This window comes from Corvus moneduloides, chromosome 21 (assembly GCF_009650955.1).
Source record: "Corvus moneduloides isolate bCorMon1 chromosome 21, bCorMon1.pri, whole genome shotgun sequence".
NCBI classification, from domain to species: Eukaryota; Metazoa; Chordata; class Aves; order Passeriformes; family Corvidae; genus Corvus; species Corvus moneduloides.
The window spans coordinates 5,923,949-5,940,131 of NC_045496.1; the positions used below are offsets into that span (position 1 = coordinate 5,923,949).

The 16,183-nt window shown below is 45.8% G+C and overlaps 1 protein-coding gene across 19 annotated transcripts in view; it reads left to right on the forward strand.

Annotated features, from left to right (window-relative positions):
* The window catches only part of DNM1 (dynamin 1), a 66,379-nt gene that overhangs the window by 49,485 nt on the left and 711 nt on the right, over positions 1–16,183 (forward strand). For 4 of the 19 annotated variants that reach the window (XM_032130990.1, XM_032130996.1, XM_032130991.1 and 1 more), the window contains 7 exons: positions 2,822–2,931; positions 3,522–3,633; positions 4,855–4,866; positions 6,138–6,308; positions 6,483–6,724; positions 7,091–7,309; positions 14,853–15,951. In XM_032130990.1, coding sequence (XP_031986881.1) covers positions 2,822–2,931; positions 3,522–3,633; positions 4,855–4,866; positions 6,138–6,308; positions 6,483–6,724; positions 7,091–7,309; positions 14,853–14,925 — 939 coding nt within the window. In that variant the 3' untranslated portion in view covers positions 14,926–15,951. Of the gene's footprint in view, positions 1–2,821; positions 2,932–3,521; positions 3,634–4,854; positions 4,867–6,137; positions 6,309–6,482; positions 6,725–7,090; positions 7,310–8,970; positions 9,129–10,662; positions 10,700–14,852; positions 15,952–16,183 lie in introns of those variants that run through there. The other 15 variants (XM_032131001.1, XM_032130999.1, XM_032130992.1 and 12 more) reach the window with 12 other exon arrangements.

The following is a 16,183-nucleotide window of genomic DNA, read 5'->3' on the forward strand; positions in this document are numbered from 1 at the left end:
TCGGCTTCCTGGCCACGTCTATTTTCTTTCCCTGGTAGATGCAAAGTACAGAGCCATATGGCTGTATTCTGCACTGTGCCGGAGGCGGGGGAATAATCCTCTAGCATTTATCCTGCCTCTGCAAGGAGCTGGCAGTCATCTCTTTCTGCAGGTCTCCATGCAGGCTGAGACTCCTGTGGGGAGCAGCAGCCCTGATGAGGGGTGGTTACATCACTGTGCCTGCAATACTCCCAAGCCAAAACTGAGCACCGTGTTCTGTTTTGTACAGTCTGGGGGCCTCTGCCACTGCCCCACCTCCCCTTGGCCTCATGGCTCTACAGATCAACTCACAGCCAATGTGCACATTTTATATAGCACATACTCTGCTGCTGAGGGAGAGTTTTGCCTAATATTTTTTTTCCTCCCCTTATTGATGAAGGGCAATATGAGCAACATAAGCCTCTTGAGATCAGACTGAGGACTTTGAATATAGGATTTCACAGACTACTTTCCCATTTTGATGTGTGCTGGCTCTTCCTTCTTTTTCCTCCTGACTCCAAGTCTGGAAAGCTAGAGAGAGAGAAGCCCTTTCCCCCTTGCCCAGGATGCTGCTCAGCCATAGCACACCCTGCCAGATTGCTAACATATGGGCAGAGCGCTCAGCCAAAGTTTTGAGAGGTTCAGCCCTTGGCAGCTCATTCCACACTTTCCTGTCTCTACATTCAGGAAATGAAGTCAGAGTGTTGATATAAAACAGGCTGGGTTGAAAACTGAGAAGCTGGAAAGGCTGAAGTGGGGGACTGGGAAGGGGGAGGTGTGGGGAGATGGGGAGCAGCAGGGGCTCACTGCAGCTTGCCTGGCTTGGGGGCTTCTTGTCTTGTGCCCATGTCCTCCACTTGATTGCTCTTGCTACCTCCACCTCAAGGACTGATACGTTGTGCTGGCAGACAAATATTTTGTCTCCCCTGTGGTCTGTGGAAAGATCAGCATGTGAAGATAGTGTTGTCTGGATCATGTGGCAGCATTTATGTGAGAGCTTGGAAAGGGTGAAAGTTGAAACTCTGGCAAAGAGCATGTTGTTTCCATATCAGGGACATGGAATTCCCTTACCTTTTCACATTTTTTCCTGAAGAATGACATCAGTGCAAAACTTCTATGGAATTATGTGGGTCTAATGCAGGAGGTTTTTCTCAGACATCTGTAACATCAGTGGTTTTTGTTGGGTTTTATTGGTTTGTGGTTTTTTTTTGTTTTTTGGGGTTTTTTTACTAGCCCAGGGACTGTGGGGTAAACTCAGGGAGTTCCAGTTAAGTGAGGCTGCAGTGGGGATGGTCTGACTCGGCCAGGGACTCAGCAGTTGGTGTTGTTCACTTCTAGGTCACTAGTTCAGACTAAGTCAGCATAATAATAAGCCAGAGTAATAGAAAGCTGCAAGTTGTTTGTGGCTCACAGAACCTGAAGTAGTCTGTGTAGCTCTGAGACCAGCATGTGGCTGACAGATATCCCATTAGAAAAATGCCTGCCCACATCTAATTAAAACTGATCAGCAGTATTAGAAAGTCCAGGGAAATTTGCTTGGAAGAATTCTCCTGTTTTCATAGCCTGGCACCTTTGAGAGAGAGTCTGGCAGCAACCCAAGTGATCTCTTCTGTTTTTTAGGTGCTGTTTTTTGGGATATTCTCGTTGCATGTGTTTTGTAATGAACTGGTACAGTTTGATCTTTGGGGTATCTCAGAACTGTGAGGTGCTGGTATCCTTAGCAAACTCAAGTCAATTTAGCTGAAGCTTAAGAGGATGTTAGGCTGGACTTGCCATTGTCTGGGTGTTTGAGCTCAGCAGCTTTGTCACTTGTACCTGCTCTTCTGCCCTGCCCTTCTTTCCTGGTCAGCTCTTCAGGATCTCTGCTCACTGACCGTCTTTGTTTTCCATCTTGTTTTCCTCAAGAGTGGTCATGTTGTTTCCAGCCAAGAAAGGTCTACAAACACACAAGATCTCACAAAGGGACAGTCACACATGCTTGCTTTGCACATAGGAGTATGCTCTGGTTTTGGTTTAGTCTTGGATAGCCTTTTGTAGACCAGTGTGAGGGCTCCCTCTCTTGTTGTGCTGGGGTATAATTCCCAGCTGGAATAGGATGCTCCAAATGAAGGCCTTAAACCAAACTCAGTTCTATTAATTTGCTGTAGATCCAGATTTGAGACTAAGCAAGGCTTACCATTTCTGACTTAGTTTCTGAATGCAAATGTGAAAGTTAAGATCAAGTTTTGACATTTCTGTTTTTTATGAAGGTGAAGGGTTCACAACAACTAATAGAGTGTAGGACTAGGACAGTGATAGGATGAAGTAACAAAACCAGCAAGTCAGGTTTTCTGAAGAGGTAAATTTAAGTTGAGATACATATATATATATATATATGTATGTATGTATGCATGCCAGATTTTTAACATAATATTTAACATCACGGTTTATTGACGCATAACTTCTGTATCAAACCAGCTTCTCCATCACATGCCTGGCTTTTCCTGAACCCAGATTGACCCCTTTTCTAGGAAGAGTGGGACCACAATGCTGAGCATAATCGGGGAAGTTGGACAGTGCTGTGATGGTGCCTGGTTCTGGAAGAGTTTATGGGATGGGGGTTTTGGGCCACATCACAAAAGCAGTTGGGAAGGACAAACTCTTGTTTCCAGAGGTCCCCTTCTCTCACAGACTCAAGGAAACAGAGGACCTGGGTCTGAGAATGCCTCTCTGTTGATGTGGGGCTGTGTCGCTAGTGCTCCGTGCTGGCAGAGCAGAGGTGCCACTGGAGCAGGGAGCGACTTGTTCCTCATTCCCTTTCCAGGAGAAAGAAAAGAAGTACATGTTACCAGTGGATAACCTGAAACTGCGAGATGTGGAGAAGGGGTTCATGTCCAGCAAGCATATCTTTGCTCTCTTCAACACTGAACAGAGGTATGCTCCCATCTCAGCACACCAAGCTGCTGGAGCTAGGGACGGGGTTTATGTAACAGGGTAGGGATGAGTGTGTTAAGATAGCTGTCCAGGAAGATGTCCTTTCAGGACAGCCACTTTTGAAGGAGATGGGAGGACTTAACTTCATTCCTTCTGGTCTTACAGATATGTATAACTTTCCTTTTTTTTGCCAGTGCATGGCTTGTGGTGTTAACTTACCCTTCAGTGTTTTGGTTTCGTTACCTGGGTCTGCCTCTGACTGGGATATATATTTATAATCACAATGTTCTTGGTGAGTGACTAGGGAAAGCCAAAGGACCTGGGATGGCTGGAGAAGTCCAGCAGCAAGCAGAATTGAAAAAGGAATCCTTTTCAGGCCTTGTTGAAACATGATTTGAGAGCCATCAAACTTGATTAAAAAAAAAATTCCTCTTGCAGGGTCATCATGAAGTTCCTAGCAAGGGACCAAATGTCTCTGTGTCTCTGTCTTAAAATGACAGGAGGATTCCCTGGTCACTGATATCTTTGTCAAAGATGGGCAGATCTCTGAGCTGCAAGAGAGAATAATAAAATATGTGTCTTCCTGTCAGGAATGTTTACAAGGACTACCGGCAGCTGGAGCTGGCCTGTGAGACCCAGGAAGAGGTGGATAGCTGGAAGGCTTCCTTCCTTCGTGCAGGAGTCTACCCAGAGCGTGTTGGGGTAAGTGACAGCCATGATAATGGGATAAGGAGGAGCACAGCATGTGTATTGAGAAGAATAGCTGCATCTTCTTGTGTTAAAAATAAGTCTGTGAGGGTTTTGCATCTTTCCAGAGCTGAGAATCTTTCATAACAGAAAAGATTCTTGGTATATCCTGGTGCTTCCATTAGGGAAGCTTGAGATAAAGTAACTGGCAGCTTCAAAGGGAAGATAAAGTAGGAAAAGACAGCCTTGATAAATCCCACTAGCTGTCTTGTTTTGTGGACTTTAAATTCACAATATAAGGGTGACATTTAATTACCTTGACTACTAACTGGTATGGCATCCACTGAGCAAAAGGCACCAGTCCTTTTTGGTAACACTATACAGTCTTATTAGAAACTTCCTAACTTAGCAGTTGTTCTCCCTTTCCTTCCTCCAGCCAATTAGGGAGGGATGTTCTTTGAATTATTCTTTTGTTTGGTAGATACCCTAATATGCTCCTTTAGCAAGAATTCCTATCTCTTCTCTTCCCCTTGTCCCACAGCACTTATTGTCAGCATTATTTTCTGCTTTAAAAGTATCTTCTAGGCAATTGTGGTATGTGTTTCTGTTCAAAGCCTTTCTGGTTCCTCTGTGAGAGGAAGCTGCTATAAATAGTTTTCCCGTTAGAAAAGTGATAATTGCTTTTCTGTTTGTATTTGTTGCTTCTAATAGATTTCTTGCAGTCATCTGTCCTGTTACACTTGAATATTGCTGGGTTTGCCTTAAAGCATTTCCTAACAAACTGATAAGATGTTTAAAGAAGAGGGTTAGAGACTGGGCTTTAACAGTGACATGACTTCAGATTAGCTTTGAACCAGACTGGGCCTCTTAACCACAGTGGCTGTGGGCCACCTATTGCTGTGCAAGTGGAGGGGTTTAACATGGGAACCCTGGTTCCTGTCTTAAAACCCGTGTAAGGAATGACAAGTGGTCCTTGCAGGTAAGTAGGTTGTCCTTTGTTGCTGACAATATGGTTGCCTTTGCAGAGCATCCCACTTTTCAATTTAGCCAAACAGTTCGCTTGTTCCTCTTCTAGGGTAATAGAGGTACTAATGTGTTTTTAGTGGGATTGGTCTTTTGCCTGTCAGTGCTACTACGGGACCTTCTCCAAATTCTAAGACCAACTAAAAGTCATCTTTTATTTTTTGTCCCTTTTTATTTTAATTTTTTCTACGTATGCTCAAACTGGCCTGCCAGGACAAGGACAAAGTAAGTCTGACCCCCTCTGCCTGTGTTGCCTCCTGGGGCTCTCACCAGATAGCTCCCTCATATTTTTTCTCCTTTTGTCACAATTTCCTGAGAGACATTTGCTTCTTCTCCCTCTTTGTACCCTCTGTTGGATTCCTGCTGTCTGTTTCTGTTCTTGGTTTGAGTTTTCCTTTTTTCTTTTTATTCCTCCCTTTTTGTATGACTTCTGAATCTTGATGCAAGCTTGTTTTTGGGGGTTTTTTTACCCTCACTTTTTTTAAGTTGTCCTGCTTGACATCCACTTCCTTCACTTTGTTTCACACTGAGACCTTGCATTCCTTCATTATGTAAGATCTTCTCAGCAAAAGCTCAAATGAACAAAAGAATTTGCCCTTTCTCATATATTTTGTTCCCCAAAACAAAAGAGATGCCATTTCCTACATGGCAAATTGTTCAGACTAGGGCTGTTTAAAACGAAGACGGTTCATTATACAATCCAGAGGGATTTTTTTTAAGTAAGCATGGAGGAAGGCAGCAGTTCTTTCATGCTTCAATGCTTTGAAATTGATCCCAAATGGAGGAGCCTTGGAGATTGCTTGCTGTCAAACAGCACAGTCCAGGTTTTACCTTACAGAATAAACAACTACTTCTGTCTACTTCAGGCAGACAGGAAGAGATTCATCTGCTTGGTGTGAAAGAAAAGATAATTATAACTTACGATGCAGGATTTGCAGTTGAAGTGATAGAAAAGTTTTCTAGTTTATTCCATCTACTTGTGGTCAGCCTGAGAGGAGCAGTTATGTCACTTCTCTGTATCTGTTTTCTCATTCGTATAATGAGGACAAAGATGCAACATGGCAGAGAGCCTGTGAGACTTAATTTATGGTGAATGACTCTTGGTTTTAACTGACTCTGGTCATGGAAAACCCAGATCAAATGAAGAACCATTCAGGAAGCTGTAGACATTAAAAAGTAATAATAGAGCTTTGAGTATGCACCAGAGCCATAACCTGTGAACATGGGTCAGGAGTCCCTGTTGTCTTTCACCTTTGTTTAATAACTTCCTACTGAGAGAGCAGGTTTTTTTGCTAAAATTTCTCAGATCTGAGCTGGAGAAGTCTGTACAAACTGAACTGTGCATTGACAATCACAGCTCAAAATGTAAGTTTAAGTAAGTTTTACTTATTGCATGCGCTTCCTGCCTGTTCCCTTCTATTCTTCTCTTAGCTCTCATGAAAAGCCAATTTTGTGTTACATTTGAAGAACCATTCTGTTTCTCCTTTTTTCTGCAGGCCAGTGAAGCAGAGGAGAATGGAGGAGATAGTTTCATGCACTCCATGGATCCTCAGCTGGAGAGACAAGTGGAAACGATCAGGAACCTGGTGGATTCCTACATGGCAATTGTCAACAAAACCATCAGAGACCTCATGCCGAAGACAATCATGCACCTCATGATAAACAATGTACTTATCTCACCGTGGTCAATGGAGGTGGGAGTGGCAGAAAGGGGAAAAACAGAGAGGGAGGAATAGAATGAAGAAAAGCTGAAGGCAGCTTGGAAGGAAGAGGTGGGGACAGAATAGAGTGTTCTGGGGAAAGATGCTGAAAACTGATTCCCTCTCTCTGCTCATTTACAGACCAAGGACTTCATCCATTCAGAGCTGCTGGCAAACCTGTACTCCTGTGGCGACCAAAATACACTGATGGAGGAGTCGGCAGAGCAGGCCCAGCGACGCGACGAAATGCTGCGCATGTACCACGCCCTGAAAGAGGCCCTCAACATCATCGGGGACATCAACACCAGCACCATCAGCACCCCCATGCCCCCACCGGTGGACGACTCTTGGCTGCAGGTGCAGAGCGTACCGTCCGGACGCAGGTACCAGAGGCTCAGGGGGGGAGCCCCGCAGAGCTGCCTGATGCCTCTTCAGTGCCTTGCCGGGGCCTCCCACTGAGACAGGGAGCCCTCCTCTTCTCCTCTTCTTCCTGTGGATGAAGAGTCCTGGGTATTTCTGCTGGCAGGCTCCTAGGACATCTTTACAGAGATGTTGAGATGTTCTAAACCCTTGGGTTGGATGGGGCTGACGTAGCTTTGAAGGCAACCTGGGGCCTGGTATGGTCCTTGAAAGCCAAAGGGTGGTGTGTAAAGTGATGTGAAGCTAAAGAGAGAACACTGAAGGCAGCCTTGGTGGCAGAGGGATCCCAGAGCTGTTGCTGCAGTTGAATGCCTTTGTTTGTTTGGCAGGTCCCCCACGTCCAGCCCCACGCCGCAGAGGAGAGCTCCTGCAGTGCCCCCCGCCAGACCTGGGTCTCGCGGACCGGCTCCTGGGCCACCTCCTGCTGGTGGATCCACACTGGGTGGTGCCCCCCCTGTGCCCTCCAGGCCAGGTGCCTCTCCTGATCCCTTTGGGCCCCCACCTCAGGTTCCTTCTCGGCCTAATCGTGCTCCTCCTGGTGTTCCCAGGTAAGTCCTGAAACACTGCTCCACGCAGGTGGGGTATATTCTGGTTTTGGGTTGGAGCCTTGGCAGCACTTGGCCTGCCTGGGCCATAGGAGGAGAATGGAGTGCATGGTGTGGGTACAGCCTTTGGATATTTGAATTCTATCCAGAGGCAGGAGCATCGTTGTCCTCTGAGAATTTATTGTATGGATGAGGCAATGCCAAGACAGCTCTCAGGAGCAGAGGGGCAGCTGTTTTTCTCTACAAACCTCTGTAAAGAATGTGGAAGAGTACCTTGTACCCAAGGTTTACAGCAACTGTACCAATGCCTGTAGTCACCAGATAAATCACAGGACTGGGGTAAGATTCCCCTCTGTGTAGAGCTCCCCAAAGTCTGAAGTTGCCCCTTTTCTCTTGGCCCAGAGTTCTTCAAGGTGAGTTGGAAGACCTTCAAAGCTGCTAAGTTGATTTTGGCTAGGAGAGGATCACAGAATCACTGATAGGGAAATGAATTCTTAGGCAATTTTGTTGCTTGCGTAATCAACTTGAAGGTTTTCCAGTCTAGAGGGTTCAAATCACACAGCTTTGCTTTCCCATTAGGAAACTCATTTCCTTTCCTGTTCGGTCACTTCAGACACACTTCAACATAGTAATAAGGGATTATCCTCTGTGCCGCTGAATACATGTTTCTGAACAGGACTTAGGAAGCAGTCTGGAACCAGGAATGCTTTTGTGTTGGGTACTTAGTTTCCCTTGAGGAAGAGGAGGTAATTGCAGTGTAAAGAACAAAGATAACCAGAAACTCCCCAGTGACATGCCAGAGGGAACACTTTCCTTGTGGAAAACACCTCTCCAGTGGGTGCTGGTGGCACAGGTCTGAAACTTTGCATTTTCTGTGGAAACACACAGCCTGTCAGTGGTTGCGGATGGTGTATGGCAGAGTGAGTTCAGTCTTCCTCCTGCGATAGTGCCCAGCTCATACTTGGTGCTGCCTGTTTGGAGGGAAGTGGTCTCTGCCAGGCTGCAGCCAGCCCAGAGGTAGAGTCCAGACAGCTTTATTAGACCAGTTTCTGGTGTATATGCAAATGGTTTTACTTTCTTGGTGCCTTTACCCCAGTCCTTCCTAAGCACCTTGATGCAGCTCCCACAGTAACTTGTCCTCACATACCTCAGTGTTGCCCCAGAGACTGTGGAGGCACCTACAGATGTCAGCATGCTTCTATTGTGTATTTTGGCTCCTGCTTCTTGTGGCCCTGCCTTTCCATATACTGTTACTTTGTGGTTTTGTTTTCAGTATTCTTACGCTTCTTTCTGTCTCCATCTTCCTCCATTCACTCAGTTTCATTTCTTCACTCATGAAAAATATTCTATATACCTGGCCATCGTGATAGGATTCCCCAAATGGGCTGAAATGAATTGGCCTTTTTTGAAGAAATCTGTCATGGCCTATCTTAATGGCTGTTCTGCCTTTTGCGTGAGTAGAAGGGTTTAGGGGAAGGTAGGGAAAACAGCACTGGAGCAGAGGAGGAAAGAGTTTCATGCTTGAGTGAGCAAACCCTTGGTTTAGGAGAGATGGTAGGTTGGATTGCATGCTACTGACTGCCCTGATCTGGAGTTGAGAATGTAATTCCAGAAGATGTGAAGTGTGATGCTCATTCTCTGATCCCCCTCTCTGATTCTTCCAGTTGTTCATAGACTCCTCCGGATCCTGATACCAGCTTGTCATTTGAGTTCACTGATGAATGGAGAATTTCCAATGACAAGGGACTCTTTCTCTTCCTCTCCTGTATATAGAATAAGAATGTTCCCTGCTAGCACTTGGACTCGGGTCCTTCTGCCATGGGTGAACGAATGCCATCTCCATTGTTGCTTTTTTAATACCCATCTTTCCCTTGCTAACTGGGCTGTGTAGTGTGTGTGTGTGCATGTGTGTGAGAGAGAAGAACAAAGCTCTCGTGTACAGCACAAGTGGGCTTTGATGGAGGAGTTGGTGGTGTGGAGTGAACTCAAGTGTGTGGTGATGGCTGGGTGTACTTTATGTGCTCATTGCCTGTGTAGAAGTTTGGCAGTTTTGTGCCTCTGGTTTGAGCATCTGATTTTATGAATGATGAACTCACACAAGTGTCACGCTACTCCTTTTTCATAAACATAAACATATAAATACATTTTCACATATAATCACCACATGGTACCTTTTTTTGCACAGAAAGGTTTTCCTGCATATAGTTAAGGACACTAAAAACAAGACTTGCCATCCTGCTTCTGTACTTAGCATTTATTTAGTTTACTGTGGAAGTCCATATTGACAAATACATCATTTTGGGAGCTGAAAGTTACAAACCATCCAAGATCCTATCTCTGTGCAATGGACTGCATTTAGGATTTGACCTGGGAAAGAAGTCTATTAGGGTATTCCTCCACGTATTTAGTCTCTTTAGTTTAAAATAATTTGATAGAAATTGTAGGTAGAAGAACTTGAAGGAGAATTAAGGAAGTTTCAGTGAGAATGACTCAACCATTGGAAAAATGTGTTGAAGGCATTAATGGGTTCTCCATTCTTTGAAACGTTTAAAGAAAAGAATGTGAGGGATCAGCATCACAAGGGCATGGGTCCGGGGTTACCTTCTGGCAGGGATGGTTCTCACTGGCTGCTGTGCTGGTCAGTACCATGGGGACACATCAGTAGAACTCCCAAAGGGTTCTTGGACACACAGTTTTAAGGGACAAATTATCTCCTTAGTGATTTAGTGGCAGATGTCTGTGCCCATGGCTGGGGGTTGGAACTAGATAACTTTTAAGGTCCCTTCTAACCCAAACCATTCTATGATAAGGTCACACAGCTGTATGACCTGAATTATTCAGGAGATTGGAGTAGCTGATTTCATGATTTATGACCTTCAGAAAGAAGCCTCCACCCGCTTCATGCCTTTTTGGGTAGTGCTCAGGACTGCATGTTACCTCCCTCTTTCCTGAGCTCTTTCTTAACACTTAATATGGTCAAAAGATAGGAATCCTCAGTGACAGACAAGCCCAGCAACCTGTGCCCAGCTGGTGGGTACTGAAATCTGGGTATGACACTGGTGTGAACAACAGCCTGAATGTGTGAGGGACTTGGGTGAGTGAGCAACAGCGAGTAGGTGTGTGGACAGATGGATGGGTTTTGATGCACCGCTGTGCACAACAGGGTCTGGATGTGTGCAAAGATGAGGCTATGAGTGGTGTCCGTGTGTTTGCAGTCCCCCTACTCATGCTGTGTTTGGAGGGGGATGTGTGACTCTGTGCAAGCGCTTGTGTCTCTGTTCCACCTTCCTGACAGTCTGTGTGGCCTCTGCCTTGAACTGTCTGAACTGCCATGTTGATTTCGTGTTGTCTTTCAGAATCACTATCAGTGACCCCTGAGGACTGGCAGCCACGGTAGGTTTTGCACTCTCGCTGCGATGCATGAGTCACTGTGTCCCCATTCTCCAGCACTGCTCTGCAGCTCTCCTCTGCTGCCCAGTTTTTGTGTTAGTAACAGAGTCCCTTGTCTGATGAACCACCTCTGCCAGGATCTCATAAAGGGAGGAGTCTTGAACAGAAAAACTGGCTGATCAGAGACAGAGCAGCTGCTTGAGCTGCAGGAGCTGGGAAAGCCTCAGTACCTGATTTAAGGTCTGGAGGACCCTTTCTCTGCTTCTAAATAGAGAAGGTGGGATGGGGGAATGAGCTCTGGCAACAAGGTCTAAACTCTATGTGTCTTTCATTTGGCTTACATCCACACTAACTGTAAGATCAGCTGAATAAACTCTGGTTTGATTTGGTCTGTCAGCTCTGTTAGGATCAAGATAGAGACTTGGGGAGCAGATAGTTCAGACTCCTCTTCTTCTAATGTCTGGCTGGAGAAGTGCTCCCATCCTCACTGTGTCCCTAGTGCTCATGGAAGTCAAGAGGAGTTTGGGTCATTAATATCAGGACTTCCATGTCTGAGTGCAGGATAACTCTGACATTGAATGTTCCCTTTTATCCTTGTGTCCCATCATCACAGTTAGATGTGAACTCCCTCTATTCTCCCCTTGACCCTTTACCTTCTAGGTTACTCTCCTGCTTCCATTCAAACTGCCTTCTCTCCTCTGCCTCCTGCCCCTGCAAGAGGAAGGATGTGGTTATCTGTGTCCCTCAAACACACTGCTCTGAGCTCCTGCACATTTCCCTGTCCTCTCTCTCCCTGCATTTTGCAGCATTGTAGTGGTTCAGTGATGTAGCAGGGTGTGGGTTTGTGCTATGTACTGCTCATCCTGTTAATGTTGAGTGGGGGTGTAAAGAGGGACATTAGCAAATTCTCCTGAATCCTTTTCTTGGGAACCTCCAGCCGTTATTGACAAAGAGGTACAGAGGGCAAAACAGGGCAGGTGTGGATTTTTTGGGCCCCTTCTCCCTTTCTCTGTGGATGTTGTTTCATGACAGAGGAGTGGAGCAGCAGCAGTTCCTGCAGATTCCCTTGCTGCTGGTTGTGGCAGAGAGACCTGGGGGCGAGGAGCATGTGCTGAAATCCTACTTTAATAGGAATAGCAGAAGTTCAAGCCACTATTCTGGGGCAGGGGGGTCGCAGCCAGCCCCCATCTTGCAGTAGATGGTGTCTGTTACTGCTGCACAGAACTGCAGTTAGGTGCCACATTGCAGTGATTGCTCATGATTGACATCTTTGAGGACGTCATCGTCAACCCTCCTCACTGATGACACATTGCAGAGGTGTTGGAGCAATCAGCAGTTTCCTCCGATATTCTGCCTCCTGCAGACATCCCTGACAGCCCTGGAAACATGCATCCTGGTGAACAACCTCGGGAAGGAGCCTTGCTGTTGTCTGTATCCCATTCTGGGACTCGCTGTTATGGGGCATTCTGTTTTTAATCTGGCATAAAGAGCACCAAGGAAATAAAAATTTTAAAAAACCAAACAAAACCAACAACAACAAAAAAAAAACCCAACCAAACAAAAAAATCCAAAACCCCAAATGATCCAAAAAATTACACCCAAAACCTTTTGCAGTCCAAGGGAATAAAGGTAATGTTTTCCCACCTCTGTTAGGGAGTTCCACTGATAAGGATCTATTAGCCCAGTGGTTCTTAGATAGGATTAGCTCAGTGTTCTCTCTGGGTATGGCCTGAAAGACTGACTTTAAAGGATGTGACAGTCACTGTAACTCATTTCCCTGGGCTCCTGCCAGGACTCAGGTCTTCCATCTCATGTACTGGAGACAGCCACAGGCTTCCCTGTGAGCAAAACTTTGTTCCTTGTCCTGACAGAGAAAAGTGTCTTTTCAGTGATATAAAAAGGCTTGACTAGCAATGTAGTCAGACTGAAGCAGCATTTGGGGGGTAAATGCTGCCTGAGAGATTTCTCTGTCCCTTTTAGTGCTAGGAAACAGTTTGCAGCCTTTTCTAGTCTTACCAGGCAGATTCTGTAAGCATCTCCAGCAAACCTCAACAGAAAGAGCTTATAAATTTAAAAAGTGACAGTCCCACACCCTAAAATGCTTTGAATGCTGAGAGAAATAAGTCTGCAAAAATCAGTCATAGTACATTACAAAGAAGTAGCCCATCTACCTGTGAATTACTTGTGCTCCTTTCAGCCCTATTTATCCTGCTAGGGTCAAGTGGCCACTCTTGCCAGAACACTTTACTTACTCTGGTGGTTTCAAGCATCCTTTTCATGTAAGCCCTCAGAGGCTTTTAGCACAACCTTTGCAAACTCCTGAAATGCAAACAGTCCTTCAACCTTCTCAAAAAATGCCTTCTAACACGTGATGGTGCAACAGCATCTCACTAAAGGCTGAGCTGAAGTTCTGTAGGGTTTTAATTCTGGTCCTGTTGCTGTTCCAATGATGGTAGAAGCCACCAAAGGGTTGGTGTGGCTGCATTTACACTGTGGGCACCCTTAGAGATAATGCACAGATCCACGTGCCATGAAGCTCAGGGTCACAGATTCCCCAGTTGTAACATCCTGTTGCAATTTTTACTTCTGAGCAACAGTATTATTTGAGCATCCTTCCAAGGTAATTGTAATTTCTGGGCTAGCTCAATCCCATAGTTATTTTCTGTACAAGAGCAGTACAGTAACTTGACTGCCATGCTGACAGTGGGGGCTTGCATTGGTGTTTTCAGTCAAGCAGATAACATTTAGAAGTGCTTTTACTCTCTGAAGCTTTTTTATGTATCATTTCCCAAGGCAAGGAACAAGTGGTTGTAATTGTTTTGAGATCTGGGGCTTGATAGATCTGGAGCAGTAAGTTCTGCTGAGGTTTAATAAACAGGACTGGAGAGTTGCTCTGGTTTATTTGCTAAATGAGGGAACTTGCCCTGATTTATAGGAGTGTAACTTCTCTTGTGCCAGTATGATTACAGACCACTGGTACAAATATCCTCCTCTGCCCGTCTTCTCTCCCTCCCCTCAAGCCAGTGTGTCAGGAGAGGGCCTTCATTTCTAGCAGTGAGTTGATTCTCTGTAATCTAAATCTTGTCAGTTTGGGATTATTGAGGTATTAATTCTGTGACACCTGGTCCCATATGATCAGTGCAAGGGTTTCCCCTCCATTTGGTCTACATGCTGTTGGCTTTGCACTTTGCATTTCAGGCAGTTTGGACCTTAAAACTACTCTGACTTGGTACATAATAAATAACAATTTAGTTATCTTAAGGAAACATCAGCAAGATGCAGTTGAGGTCACAGACACTGCAGGGAGCATGCTTTAAAGGAAAAACACAGATTGGACTCAGTCTTACAGAACATATTTCTGTTTATAGCCTTCTTACAGCCTGTAGTCTGGGACTGAAGTGATATTTCAAGTAAAGAGCTGAGAGACATGTCAGGGGTGTTGTCTTGTATTTTTTGTTGTGGTTTTTTTTCTCCCCAGTCCGTTACAGGAAGGAGATTCTAGAACACTTAATCCATGCAGAGGGCAAACACATTGCTGCCCATTTACATAGCTAAAGTATCAGCAAAAGAGTTGGAACAGAATGGAGTAGGAGTAGCCAAAGTTCCTTTTATTGACGTAGAAGCTGCATTTGCTGTGCACCAGAACTGGAAAACTGAAAGCCCTAAGCTTGCCCCTGACATCCAAGATCAGTCTCATGTCAGAATAGGGAATCTCAGGCTTGCAGTAGCCTCGAGGCCAGGGGAAGAAGGTGCTCCTCCAAATCAGCCAAGAGCCTCTGGCAGCAGCGCGTCTCAGAGGACCCCATCCATGCTGTGTGACTGTCATGTGCTTGATACAGGAGCTCACTGTTGTCCGTGCTTCTCCACTCATCCCAGAGCCAGGGCACTTACTGGCAGTAAATCTCTGCACTTCCAAATTTCAGAGGGAAGTAAAACTGGCAGTCCAGGGTGATCTGTGCTGTGCAGAAAGGCCAGTGTGAGGCCGAATAGAAGCCCGTGAGCCTTGTTTGTGGAGCTGCACTCTGGGGGGTTTGTGCCTCAGGTTGGATTCTTTTGCTGGCTCAGGCGAGGTGGAGAAGCATGTGTGGTTGTGACTGCAATTGCTGTGCTAACCACAGTGTGTGTTCTCTTGTTTTTGTTTCCTGCTTTTTCACAGCAGAAGGGGCCCTGCCTCACCTACTCGACCTACCATAATCCGACCGGCTGAACCGTCCCTCTTAGATTTATAACTTGAGGCTGTAGACAGCTGGCAACGAGTGCCGTGCTGGCAGCTTCCCCATTCCACCCTCCCTTCCACTGCCACAGTCACTCCTCTCATCCATCCCACATCCCTGCCTCCCACCACCCCTCCCCAGTGTGTCGTAAAACTCTAGCCTAGTGATCGAGCTCTTTGTCTTCGCTCGTGCGTCCTGTATTGCTTTGTGAGCATAGAGTAGCCTTCATTCAGTGGCATGGATCCCTGAAGTACACAGGCTCCTTGGAGAGACCAGCCACAGGGCCATCCTTAGGTCCAAGTGGTGGTTGTCCGTCCGGTGATTCCATCTGCCTGGTCTAGCCTGGATAAGTGTCCTGCCTGCACCAGTTAGCTGAAGCACCCAGGACTGAGCTGTAGCTGTTTTCTTTCCTTGTAGTTCAAGACAAAAGCGTGGCTTAGCAAAAATCTACTGTCAAAACACCCATTAGGAAGAGATTAAATGTCCTGTGTATTAGGTTGACTTCTAAGGTGCAAAAATTTCCTGTTGGGAACAGTGCAATCAACTTCATATCAAAGTGAGGCAGGAGGATCAGTAAAGGGGGGAATCAATGGATCAGCCCAGTCCTGCCAGAGTGAAGTCTGAGGTAGTGCACGCATATCAGCGTGCAGGGAGCTCATGGGACCTGCTCACACTTGGCTCCCAGAGCCGGGCCATTCCTGCTGGGGACACACTGGCTCCTGCCAGCAGTTGTCTTGCATCACAATTTTTGGCTGACTCTCCTGAACCCAGCAGGGCGAGGGGAATAGACACGCTGCTCCCCCCTTGCAAATGGACAGCCACATGTTTCAGGGAGTTTGCTGTGTGGTGTTTTGTTGAAAATATTTCTGCTTTGAACTAAGCACATCTTTCAGTGTTTTTGGGGTACTGTGGTGACTTCTTCCGTAGCCTTTTCTTGCATGTCGATGGTACGTGTTTGGGGAAACTTGTAACCGTTGTTGATCACAACTCATCTTAAGGTTTGGTTTTTACTTTTCATGCTACATGTATTAAAAAAAAAAAGACTTGAGAATTAAAAAATATATCAACCCTGTACATCTCAGATGTCATGTCTCTACCAGAGCTAAATGAGCCACCTGTGTTGCAGGCTGTCCTCCAGGCCTGATTCATGTTGCAGTTCTCTCATTTCAGTGCTATTACTCTCAATTTCTGTTGTGGATCCTCTATTGTTCTGATGCCAGTTCCTTTCTGCATTTTAACTATTGTTTTACTACTTCTCCCCCCTTTCCTTCCC